This window comes from Zophobas morio, unplaced genomic scaffold (genome assembly GCF_036711695.1).
Source record: "Zophobas morio isolate AGI-343-1 ecotype UQ-CSIRO unplaced genomic scaffold, CSIRO_AGI_Zmor_V1 ptg000093l, whole genome shotgun sequence".
In the NCBI taxonomy this organism is placed as follows: Eukaryota; Metazoa; Arthropoda; class Insecta; order Coleoptera; family Tenebrionidae; genus Zophobas; species Zophobas morio.
This window is the reverse complement of record NW_026972198.1, coordinates 316009-328853: the sequence shown is the minus strand read 5'-3', so window position 1 is coordinate 328853 and position 12845 is coordinate 316009. Positions and strand designations below refer to the sequence as shown.

General features: G+C 31.6%; 1 protein-coding gene across 1 annotated transcript; it reads right to left on the bottom strand.

Moving 5' to 3' along the window:
• Nucleotides 1-11254: 11254 nt before the first annotated feature.
• LOC135144296 (serine/threonine-protein phosphatase alpha-2 isoform-like) lies at nt 11255-12597 on the bottom strand. The gene is made up of 4 exons (XM_064076304.1): nt 12530-12597; nt 12407-12465; nt 11741-12360; nt 11255-11687 (listed from the first exon to the last, which is right to left on the bottom strand). The coding sequence occupies exons 3-4, from the start codon at nt 12331-12333 to the stop codon at nt 11336-11338; spliced, it is 945 nt and encodes a 314-aa protein (XP_063932374.1). The 5' UTR covers nt 12334-12360; nt 12407-12465; nt 12530-12597; the 3' UTR covers nt 11255-11335.
• Between the last annotated feature and the right edge of the window lie 248 nt (nt 12598-12845).

The window sequence follows — 12845 nt, the reverse complement described above, 5'->3', positions numbered from 1 at the left end:
GACAAGTGCGTCTTCTACTCTATGGGACGTGAAACTATAATAGGAACCTACACAGATGCTTGTTTCATATTCGGAGTCCAATCTTACATATTGTACAAACTTCAGAAAGATTAAGACTTAGTATCATGAACGCATGAATAGGTTTCTAGTCTTAGACATTGAGGGGACTACTAATGGAATTCTAATTAATAAAGCGACTTTCATAACACAACTAGGCGATGGTCACGAAATAAAACCTAGCAAGAAAATTAAATGGCCACTTTTGGCGAAAACTCAACTTAAACCGCCAAATTTTAATGAAGCGAGAAGACTATGCACGTCTTATAGGAAGCCTTAGGTATACAGCAGATTTCACACTCCCGGGCATATCTTTTTCCATTTCACAACTAGGAAGATTTTTTCATAATAATGACGATACCCATCTAGCAGCAGCAAAACGGGTTCTCAATTACCTAGTAAATACGAAAGGGCGCTCTTTATATCTTAGAAAAGATAACTCGGCACCTATACAAATACGATGCTACTCAGACTCAATCTGGGCAGATACATTTGACAGAAGGACAACCATAGGTCACATAATCACCATTATTAACGTAGTGAAATGGAAAATTAATGTAGACAGAAGCAAAATATGCTAATCTACATGTGAAGCAAGATATGGTGCCACGAGCTAAGCCATTGCCGAGGTAAAAGCCCTCGAAAAAAACTTTATTATAGAAATTTTTTCCGAAAAAGCTGGTGCTAATATACATAGACGATGGACCCATTAGCCACACCAATAGAGGAAACGCTCCTAATAGAAGACTAAACCATGTAGAAATTGCATATCACTACATAAAAGAAGAATTCAGAAATCCCTATATAAATATCATACCTACCATACCACAGTAAACCCGCGGAAATAATGACTAAAAAACTATCGCCTCAGGAATACAAGCATATGCTAAACAAGATATTACATATCAACGATCTTGCTACTTAAACTTTAATTAAATACAGGAATAAAAAACTTTTAATCAACTATTTGATAGCATTTTTATATAAGCACAATTCTTGCGTTTTAAAAAAAGGAAACCAAATTTAGTAGTTTAATCAAAATAGGACTACCCCATTGGCTGAAAAATTTAGAATGATTAGTTCAGGTTTCTCGCAATTATCCGAAGAAAAACTGTAAAGCACGGGATCGCTCGAAAAAAGCGTTGTTTTAGTATGATACAATTTAATAATGTTTAAATCAGTTTTGCGTATAGCTTAAATAAAGTAAGAGCAATTTTAGTATTAAATCACAAAGAAGGCTCAAGAAACCAATACCAGGGGGGCGGTCAAAAACAGGAATTAAAGCTTTCTAAAAACTGGCCATGATTGCTTCCAGCGGGGTTTTCATTGTAAGAAAAATGGAAATCGCTTAAAATTTTAAAAAAATTGCCTTAATACGCTAGTGGACCTCATGCAAAAAGTTAGAAATATAACTTTTACCTTAGAAAATTATCAACGTACAAAAAGAAATTATCGCAACCAGATTCTCGTTCGAGCTGTTACAAAAAACAGTAGCTTTCTATTTTTATTCAGAGACGTTTTTTTGTATAATCAGTCTTTAAAATTAACTCTTATAGTAGCTAAAATTTTAATAACAAAAATAAACTGATCATTTAAAAATGGAAACCTAACCATAACCAAGTTATTCCTTTCTTCTGAGATCTAAATTGCCAATTTTCTGTCTTTTTTAATAATCTTGAATTGCCTTATTTATGCATTTGACCTTTGGCGCTTTTAATGTTAATATTTCCACTAACCTTATTTTTCTCCAACCATCTTTTACTTAATTTTTTTAGGAGTTATGCTTATAAACTAAGCAAAAAGTATACAAAACGACATAATATTACCTTTACAAATCTAAATTAGGTTTTTTGTGATCAGAGTAAGCCAAACATCGCATAGTGCTCTAGGAATATAACTTTGTGTAAAAGCAACGTCACTTGACTTAGTAATTTATTATATATAAGTTTTTAGAATAGTCTGTTCAGGACAATATTTATCTACATATTATGTATAAACATAGCATAATAATTAAATATTTGGAATTTTATTTTTATTCGACTTGACTATCATGTTTTTTACTATCAAGTGAAAGTTTTCTCGAGTTGATGTTCGGATTATAAATAGAACGGAGACGATGTCTTTTGCTTCCAAGACTTTTAACATGAGCAAGGGAGGATGTAATAGGAGAATAAGAACATTCCCAATATTCATATTCACGTTGCTTATTAAATTTATCAGTAAGTTTAAGTGAACCCTCGAAAGTCTCACAACCTATCAAACTGAAAAAAGTTACAAAGAAACTATATGTCAAATATTGCTTATGACATAAACAAGCTTAAAATTTACCTCTGAAATTCGTCGTGAGCATTCTGAATACTCTTTAAGAACTAATGGATTTTCTTTGGTAGCGCCGACTACTTCTTGACGTAATTGAGACTGCAACTCCACATCTTAAATACGTTATATATACCTGTAAAAAATGCAAATGCTTTAAAATATAACAGTTTGCATTAGTGTACCCTCTACGATTGAGTTCTTGGACAAGCCAAGACTATGGCACTCAAGTTTAGCGGTTGCCTTTAAATGATAATATTAAATTATCCATTATCAAAAAACAAAAAAATGATATTTACCACATTTTCCATGAGGTCGAAACCCATATTGCTTGTTTGCGCAGTTTTGTACGATTATGTATGTATGACAGTGTAAAAGCTTTACACTAAAGCTAAGCGGTTGGGTTTATCAGTTCTTTTTTTGGTATCTATACAAATTAAGTCCTTCTCTATACTGACTTAATCAATTCAATTCCATTTTTAGAACGAAATTATCTAAAAAAGTATTTTAAAATATTAATTTAAGGCTTTCGGTTACAAAGAATATAAAAGTAGCTGGAAATTACAAAATAGTGACCTTTACACTTTTGGTGGGTCATATACATAGATAAATAGCTTAAAATCTTGAAGAGTTAATAAGAAAGAACTAGGTTTTCAATAATATTTTTTATAACGCCTAAATTTAATAATTATAAATTACCTCTTCATAATTCTGTACTAAGTACTAATCCAAAATGTGGTTACAATAAAAAAAATTATCTGTTACCTTCATCATTTTGATTATAAAATAATTGATTTTATAGTTAACTTCTCAGCGCCTCATGAAATAACAATTTTACCTGAAATGGTTGTTAAATAATGAGCATTCTATTAAAGTTTTCAAAGCTTCGTTTATAAGTTTGTATTATTTAACACTTTCTCAAGTCCTCTTAAGTTTCTTCATCCGTAAAATATTAAAATAGTTTTAAGTTATTCTTCGTAGTAAATGATTTTACTTTGTTATATAGTAAAATTTCTCTTAACGTTGAAATAGTTCACAATAATACTAAGATGGCGTAGTGGTGCTTAAATAGCATGATGGCATATATTAGATACTATTACACTTTATACTTGTTAGATTTTATAGTATAACAAAGATAATTGTGATAAAATGAAGCACTTTTAAATTATGTAAAGAAAAAAAAGTACTTTTATGTGTGAAGAGGTTAATCTTTAAAGTAAGCGTACCTTCTTATCTCCTTCTCTAATCACGCTAAGGTTACGATATATGTTTCTTATATATCACTATGCTGAAATTACAGTTCCTTTTTTGTAGACTTAATGTGCGTTCTCTTAACTTGCCAGGTCCATTCTTATCAATTATACTTACACCAGCTAACATTGAATCAAAATTTATATTCTAGTTTTTAGGTTGGGGTTAAGTAAAATAAGTTTATCATACGCATACCATTTTCTTTACATTATTTCTTAGATAACTATAAATGGTAATTAAATTTTAAAAACTAGAATTAAAAAAGTATGGTAAATATAAGGTGACTTTCTCACGACCAAGGTCTTTAAAATTTCCACTAATTTTTTTGTAATTTGTATATTACGGTTAGGCTTTTAAAAAAACCTCGACTTGTCGCCCAATTGGGCAAGGTCATATCTGAGGAAAAGTAACCTCATTCTGTCCGGTCTGGAAAGTCAAACCGCCACGAGGTTGTCAGTACTGCGGACCCACGAAATACCACGTACTGTACTGTTTGTGCACGTTTTTTTTTCTTCCGTTCATCTTTGTTTTTCCAACTTTTCATTGGATTAAAATAGTGTTTAAAATCTATAATTTTTTTTTAACTTCCTAATAGCCCTGCTTTTATTTTTTGCAGTGGTTATTACTTCTAAACCTTAAGTCTAGGTAATATTTTGTAAGCTATAATCACATTAGCCACTTATTACAAAATTGATAAGAATTCTTTACTTAGTGCATCTTATGTTATAACTATCCCGCTCTATAAAAACAAATATTCTAATCTTTATGACTGGACAACCATCTTTCCATCCCTCTTACGCCCCAAGCGGAGGAAAACTGGTAAATTTAGGGCTTTCAAAAACAGAGTTTTACATTCCAACATTACCGATCATTATTTTTTTAGTATAGCATAACTCATAACAGTTGCTTAGAGAGTGCGAGACTAACAAGAATACAAACTGAGGTATCGATGTGTTCTTATCATCAGGCTTCAAAGGCTGGATAAAACTAACCTACCATAAAATTCTAATTTACTTGGTATAGGTTATTGAAGAACTTGAAAGACACGTACCAGAGACTGTACGAATAGAGAGCACACCGCGCACTCCTCTTTACAATATAACTAAGCTTACGGTAAAACCTATATTTACTAACCTAAGTGTTAAAGAGTCCTGTAACTCACACCAGGATCATTTTTTTCATAATATTGTTGTAGAAACTTGATACTTTATTATTTGACTACCTGTCCTTTAAGATAAGCGGCCACTTTTTGGTGTAATTGTTTTCGCTTATGCAGTGCAGGGTGTCACTATTTGTCTTGCTTTAGTTTCGACTTCTGTTTGACGTACAGTAGCCTTTTTGGCTCGGGGTTTGTTTGTATATTATATTCATATTCAAAATTTATAATTAAAGCCTTGCTTTTGTGTCAGTTAACAAAAAGCAAACAGTATATGACGCTTCATGGTAAACGTTAGACTTATTGTATTTTATTTTATAAAAGTTCCATATTGTTACTGCAATAAGGATAATAAGAAAAATAAGGTAGGAGGAAGACAGAAATAAGTAAAGTCAGTCACTTCTACACTTTCATTCATATACCAAAACAACTTTTAAAAGGAATTAAAAATTCTAACAGTAACGTTTCCCTCATACTTATGTTTCTAGTATATTTTTACTTAACACTTTGTAAACATGGTATATTTATTTTATTAAAACAATATGTAGCAAAATTTTTTTTGACTTTGTTGGTAATTTGAAGGCTTTTACGCAACATACACCAAACGTTTTGTAGTGATGGGAAAAATCAAATTTTTCTTTATTTTTCGAGATTTGTTTTTTTGTTTCCTCTTAGTTTTTGTCATTAATTAAAAGTCAACTTATTTTTAATTATTGTACAAAGAGCTATCTGTTCGGTGGGCTATACTGTTTCAGGTTTTAATTTTGCAATTTTAGAAATTTTATTGTAATAAGTTTCTTTATTCCTTTAAATGTAATATGCGGCGGCTCCTGTCTTTGTAATTACAATATTTACGTAGCATTTTACACCCTTAGCTTTTACAGACTTATACTTGAAGCAAAAAAGAAATTGTTATATAGTGGCAAATATATACCCTCATCTATTTCTCAATATGGGGTGAGCAATGAAGGTTGTCCTCCTCAACTTAAGCATTAACCGCTTTAACTTTTCTTGTTTTGATTAGATATACTTATATCGGCCTGTTCAATTTCCTTCATGAATACGTGATTAGGGGTTATCTTTTTTCCTTTACTTTAGTTATGGCTTAACAAATTTTTTTATTAATCTTAACTAATTTGACCTTTTCGCGCGATATTAAAAAGGTGTGCCGGTGGAGTTTAAAAGACTGTCACTGTGATGGGGATTATTAAATTAAAAAAGAAAGCAAGTAAAAAATGTAACCTAAAGAAAAATTATATTTTAAATAACTGTGAAAACAAGACAGTTAATACAGTTGAAAGAACTTAAGTAAGCAAAAAATTAAGGTAATTTAAGATTGAACCAAAAGGAAGACAGTAGGAACAATGAAGTGAAATAAAAACATATTTACCACATGCAAGGTTTTTAGGTAAATAAAAATAAAGATGAATAACTATATGTTACAAAACGATACTTGTATCTCAAAAATTCTTTTCCAACTAATATTCTTGGAAACTTATAAGTTTCTTTTTAGTCAAAAGTTATATAATTGTTGTCCTCTAATACTTCAATTGTTACTTTCCTTGTAATCAAAGTATATGACAGCGATCACTGTTCTTACCTTATTTATATCATCGACGTATAACGCAATTATTCACTGAAAGTTATTTTAATAAAGTAAAACACGCAAGTTTTTACTAAAGTCTGTTTATGGTCTAATTTGTATAAACGTAAACCACAAAGCCCTGCTTGCTTCGCCTTTGCAATGCCTAGTTTAACGAAAAAAATAATTCATTCAACTCGCCTAATAGCTTACATGACATCCCTCGGGTTTTTTACTAATTACTTGACATCTATATTATCATATATATATATATTTGTATTTTAAAAATCAAAAGAAGCTGAGCTAATCTGTAGTGATGGCCGATTAGCATCAATAATCTTGCCATTCCGCGATACCATTGCATTCACGCTTTCGTAGTAGATCACTCTAGCAAGAAACAACTAACAATAAAACGCAAAACACTACAAAATGTTTTTAATCAGTCATAACTAACATAGCAAAAAATATATGACAAAAGAAGATCATAAAATTGTAATAGACTCTAAGGAATATAAGCGAAGGATAACCGAAATTACAAAAATTACAAAAATAGCAAAACAAAACAGAAACCTACAATTAAACTTTCGCAGGAAATGATCCGTTAATAGACCAATCAGTAACCTTAATTTTAACTATTAAAAAAAACACGAAGGGATAGCAATTTTTACAAATTAGAAGAATTAACTTGATCCAAGCTTTTTATTTTGATACAAATTAAAGGTAACAATTATAAAATTTAAGCTGGTCAAAATAAATTAATTTTACATGGAAATGATTTTATGATCTTTTATAAGATATATATGCGGTGAGAAACTGAGCAACAAAATAGAAATTGTTCAAAAACTCCTTTTACTTTTTTATTAGACTCCATTTATCTTGAGATTCTCTAAAGTATATTCTATTTCTTTGAGTCGTCTTCTTTTACTTTAAACAGCCATTTCTACTCTTTTAGTTGCTCGTCTTCGCGACTTAAGGTGTAGATATCCCATGTACCTTTTTCATCCCTTCTCATAGAATTGGTTTACTCTGAATTCTAAACAGCTTCACTTGTATTCCTAATAAGATAGGTTGGTTTATAAGCATCGAATCTCATCTCATTAAGCTTTATATCGTTAATAACCTTATCTTCATCAACTTCAACGACAACAATTCCTTTTGATACCAATTATTCAACCACAATAGAATTTTTTTCCCAATTTATAGAAATTCGATTTGTATCTGTTAATTCATATTGGTCGTCTATTGCGAAAGTGCTCTATTTTCTTAATTATTCACCACCGCTTGTAGCTAACTCAGAACTAATTTTGCTCTCTTCATTCTCCAAAGGCTAATGCTTCATTTATTACTATTTACTTCCGGGTCTCTTAGTTCGCTTCTTGGAAAAAAATTGCAACTTTTAGTTACTTTTCCCGTCTTTAATTTGAAAATTCTACAACAACGTTCAAAAGGCTGCTAGGCAAAATGATTTGCCCTTCAATCCATTTCTTATTTTTTTTTCCAGGTTTAATATTATTAGGACGACAATTCCGCCAGTAAAGACAAAAAAATATTTGTAGCCTGTATATTCAAAGTTGTTTGACATGTTTGCTGATAGTGTTTCACAACTACCTGAAACATTTTTTCTTATCGCCAAGTAACACTACAAAGTTTTGATTAAGCTATGATACATTTTTATAGCAATTATATATATACGATTAAATTTTAGCACATGCTTACTTTATAAGGGTGAAAGGGAAAACTAAAAGTGGAATGAGGCTTTAAAAGTTATAATGCTACGCTTACAGATTTGTACGCGACTACGATGATAAGCTTCGTTTTTGTTTTTGTTTGGAAATAACTTGTGTATTTTTGAAAGCGACAGCAAGATTATATCTGCGTAAGGAGCCTATTGGGGTTGTTATTGTTGGGTAATAATAGATACTATGAGTGTATTTACATAAGTTTATAAATTCGTGAAGTAACTTTCAGTTTAAATATTAATTATATTGCTTTTCGGATGAGTGGGATAAAGTAGTATACTATTTCTTTAATTATTTGGAAAACATTGTATAATAAACTCTCCAAAAATTGATAATAGGTGTCATGGAACAGAATGACATCAATACTAATGCCTTTCTAGATAAATTAGTTTATTCTAAAACTAAATTTATAATTCGAGATTTTCAATACAACTGAGGTCCTCAGGTACCTATATCCAATTTTAATAACTCTAATTTTTTTACTTCAATCACACAGTTGTGAGCTTTTCATCTTCACAGATCTTTATGACCGTCTTAATTATAGTAATAGGTGGTATTATTATGGGCTGTTCCCTTTTGGATGAAGAGGTCATCATCGGGAAGGTCCGGCTGACAGTGGTGCTGGTCAGTGTTAGTCAGAGTCTCCGACCCAAGACCTTCTCCCCCAGTGGTGGTTTTTTGAGATTTTCCACCACACCAGGTCGAATGGCTGGTCTCCTGGCCCGATATTTTCCGCTTTTTCAGTCCTTCGGGACACTAGTGGGCACTCGGGCCCCAACCCCTGCAGAGGAGGGGGGATTCAGATGAAGCGGCTCAAGGTCTGAAGAAGACCGGCCGTAGTATGCCATGCTAAAAAAAAATTGTTATATTATATTCATCTCTATTTACGGCCTATAAAGATTTGTATATAAATATATAACCTGGTGTTGACGATGCGGTGTGCAATTAAATTTATAAAAAAATCAACTCTTATTTTTTAGAATATTCACAGGTATTAATTAGTTTCAGGTTTATTAAGCCTTTTTAAATTACCGTGTGTAGGTTTTCAGCTAAATAAAAAATTTATGAATACAAGCCGTGTGAAGAACGCGAAAGTTAATATTGTTATATACTTCACATCCTTTAATAATTTACGCTTTTAATCGTTTTGTTAAGGTAAATTATAGGAGAAGCACATTTGGGTAGACTAGGGGAAATTATCATTTTATTAGCCTACAAATTAAAAGCTAACAAAATTTTATAATCGGCAAGAAATACACACGTATTTATAAGCTTTTGGGAAAAGTTAGTAAAAGTAACGGTCAAAATGTAGAGGCTTATGGGTCTAAATTAACAGAAAAAAGTTAAGGCTTCCTTTTCCCAAACTGAATATATATTAACCAGCGTTGAAAAGTTCTCTAGAACAATTCTCCTCTGATAATAAGGTTAAATTTAAGAAAATTATCTTTAGCTACGTTAACCAATTTTTTGTTGTAAAGGGTCCTGGGTGAGTAGTATGCAAGACTGGCCATCTTGGAGATGTAACATGATAAGCCATGTTTAATATATGTAGAAATACGAATACTTTTGACAATGTATACAAAAAAAAGCTAACATATGTAAAAAACAACCGTTTCAGTTAGCCTGTATACAAAGGATTTTTTATATTTACGGTTATCGCCAAAGGCTCTTAGTCAAATAGAGTTGTTTTAACCACTATGCAACTATGTTTGAGAAGTTTATCCTCAAAGAGGGCGTTAAAAAGATAAAACACAACCACTGGTGCGTTTAATAGTAAAGCTCCTATTATATAATTAGATTTAAGAAATAAGTCCCCCTTAATACAAGGCATCTCTTCCCTCAACATATTTGCCACAGGGTGTTAAACTATGCGTAGCGTTGTTACTATCAGATAATCAAAAACACAGTTCTCTTTAGTAAGCCTCAAGTTACTCCGCCTTTTATCTTACACAAGAAGAAAACCGGCCTGATGGTCTGGGTAAGTGTGCAGAACGCAAAGCCGAACTAGAAGGTTGTGTTATTTAATATTAACCAGTGTAAATTACCTTGTAGCTAAACGAATGATTTAGCTTTCCTGGTTTGAAAAATATGGCATGTCCCAGAAAGTTAACTTATTATTAGCTTATTACTTATTAGTGCGTGCTTACTCTTACTTATTCCGTGCACAGAGTTTAACAACTGTGCTCGTAAGTTTTTCAGAAAAAATATGGTCTTTCAGGAAACTGAAATCACTTTAAGGACCGCAGCTGTAAACAAAATTGTAAATTATTATCTTATAAAACGTAAATAAAAACAATATCTACACTTAAAAGTGCAAGCACGTAAACTGTCCAGGCTAGCCAACCCAGCATTAAAATTAATTGGTTAGCAAGTTGCTGCCGATCTTTTACACCGAATAGAGTTCGAAAATTATTTGAGTTTAGGCTAAACACTACTATGATGGGACAAAATCACCCTATTTTCGAGGCTCTAACAATTTTTAAAAGATTCAAACTTTTATTTTTAACTATTTATGATCAGCGTGGCAATATGTGCTTATATATAAAGCAATAAAAGATGCCCGATTATTTTGTGTTAACTTAAATCCTGTTCAACCGCCACCCTTTCTCAAGTTCCAGAGATAACAAGTTTTAGAATAATATATAAGATTTGAATTTGGACCGAATGTTAAAAAATAATTTGGCAACTGGTTTGAATTATAACAAAAATTTTCTGCTAAATTTATGCTAACGTTTTTTGGCCTTCCCCCTCCAATAATAATTAACACAAAATTTTAAAACTATTATAAGTTTATCATGCAAATGCAAAACCAGGTTAACCTTTTCTTAATTACTGCTGTAAACCGTTGAAAAATACTCAAAATCTAAATAAAATTATTTAAAAAATTGCGAAAAACATAATTTAACAGGTTTTATAAAAAAATGTATTAACCGAAAAAAAAATGTTAGTCGGAACTCTTTATCGTAATAAACGCTAATAATCCAGTTTTCAATAAAAATAACGACGCAGTGCCTTTTAAAAAAATGCTTATAGGATTATAGGTATACTCTAGCAAAATATTATTATAGAAATAATTTTATTATTTAACGTAAGAAAAAAAATCAAAACCCCGAAAATCAATAACGACGAAGGTATAAAAATAGATGTTATACAAACCTACGCAAGGTTATAACCAAAAATACAGTGTATATTCTAAAAGTCTAGAAAAAGTGAGTCTGTATAACTCAAATTCACTTATTTTTTGATAAGACTCTTTTTGTCGGTTGGCTTTAAAATATGAAAGGAACACATTAATGTAACATCTACGCTCATCATAGCTCCGGCATTGTCAAACTCGCCGCAATAATTTGGTGCAGAAAATATAGTCACCAACTGACGTTTAGCAAAAAACTCGTAGCCATCCTCTACGACTTGGTGAGCTCGACATATTAAATCAAAGTCATGTTTTGCAAGAAATTTTCCAACAACGTCGGGTCCGAAAGTAAAGGATACTCCTCGATCATTTTCTCCCCACCCATTAAGGTCGGGGTCGGGATCTGACCAAAGCAAATCGCAAAGAAGACCAGTATCAGGAACATCGGTAGGTCTGCACAAGAGTAGGAATATTAAATTAAATAAAGTTAAACTTGCAAAGCATACCGCATTATTCTTCGAATTTGGTCCATAGCTTGCAGATCAGGCGAAAGGCCACCATGCATACAAAAAATTTTTTCATCAATTATAGCTGCAATTGGTAAGCAATTAAAACAATCTGTAAAAGTTTTCCATACTTTAATACTGTAACGCCTTTTGCATTCATCATAAAAACCGTATATTCGATTAATAGATGCACTTTCGTGATTACCCCGAAGAAGAAAAAAGTTTTCGGGATACTTGATTTTGTATGCCAAAAGTAAGCATATTGTCTCAAGAGACTGTTTTCCACGATCAACATAGTCTCCAAGAAATAGATAATTGCTATCAGGAGGGAAATTACCGTATTCAAATAAACGTAACAGATCATAATACTGACCGTGCACATCACCACAAATTTTTATCGGTGCCTGAAGTTCAAGCAAAATTGGCTGCTTCATAAAAATATTACGGCCTTTAAGGCATAACCCAGTTATCTCTTGCTCTAACAACTGCACTTGCTTCCCAGGTCTCTGCCCACGAACTTCTAAAAGTCTTTCAATTACGCTATCGACATTGAGACTTTGAATAATTGCTTCTTCCAAACTTGAGTTATCCATTGAGTAACACTTTTTTTACAAGAACACCTAAAAATAACATTAAATAAATATATGGTTAAAATAAACTAACAACCTTATTATGGGATTTTATATAACATTTAACAAAAAGAACTCGTTCGAAAGGAGAATAACCTTTAGGTAAAAATAAAACAAAGTTTTCAAAAAATAATATGCAATTCGATATAACAATGTTAACCGAAAACTATTTGAAAAATATTAAAGACAGCAGTTCCACTTCTACTGTGAAGACACGAACAAAAGACGAGAAAAAAGGGCTAGTTCTCAAACTAATGTTTATTGGAATTAGCCAGCAAATGAGTAACTTCAGTAAAATGGGTCTAAAATTTAATACTAATTTTGCTTAAGAGCTTCTTTTCTGGTTCCTTTTCGTTAATTTTGGGTAGGGCTTAATATATAGCGACCGCGCTGCTGTGTACTACTTAACCTTTTTTGACTTCTTAAAATGGGCGCTTTCGAAACAACATTTGGGATCTTACTTCTCTTTGTCTTTT

Coding starts and splice junctions, on each gene's coding strand:
- LOC135144296 (XM_064076304.1), bottom strand. CDS start 12,333: ATGGATAACTCAAGTTTGGAAGAAGCAATTATTCAAAGTCTCAATGTC. Junction 11,688..11,740: donor CAAATTCGAAGAATAATGCG/GTATGCTTTGCA, acceptor ACTCTTGTGCAG/ACCTACCGATGTTCCTGATA.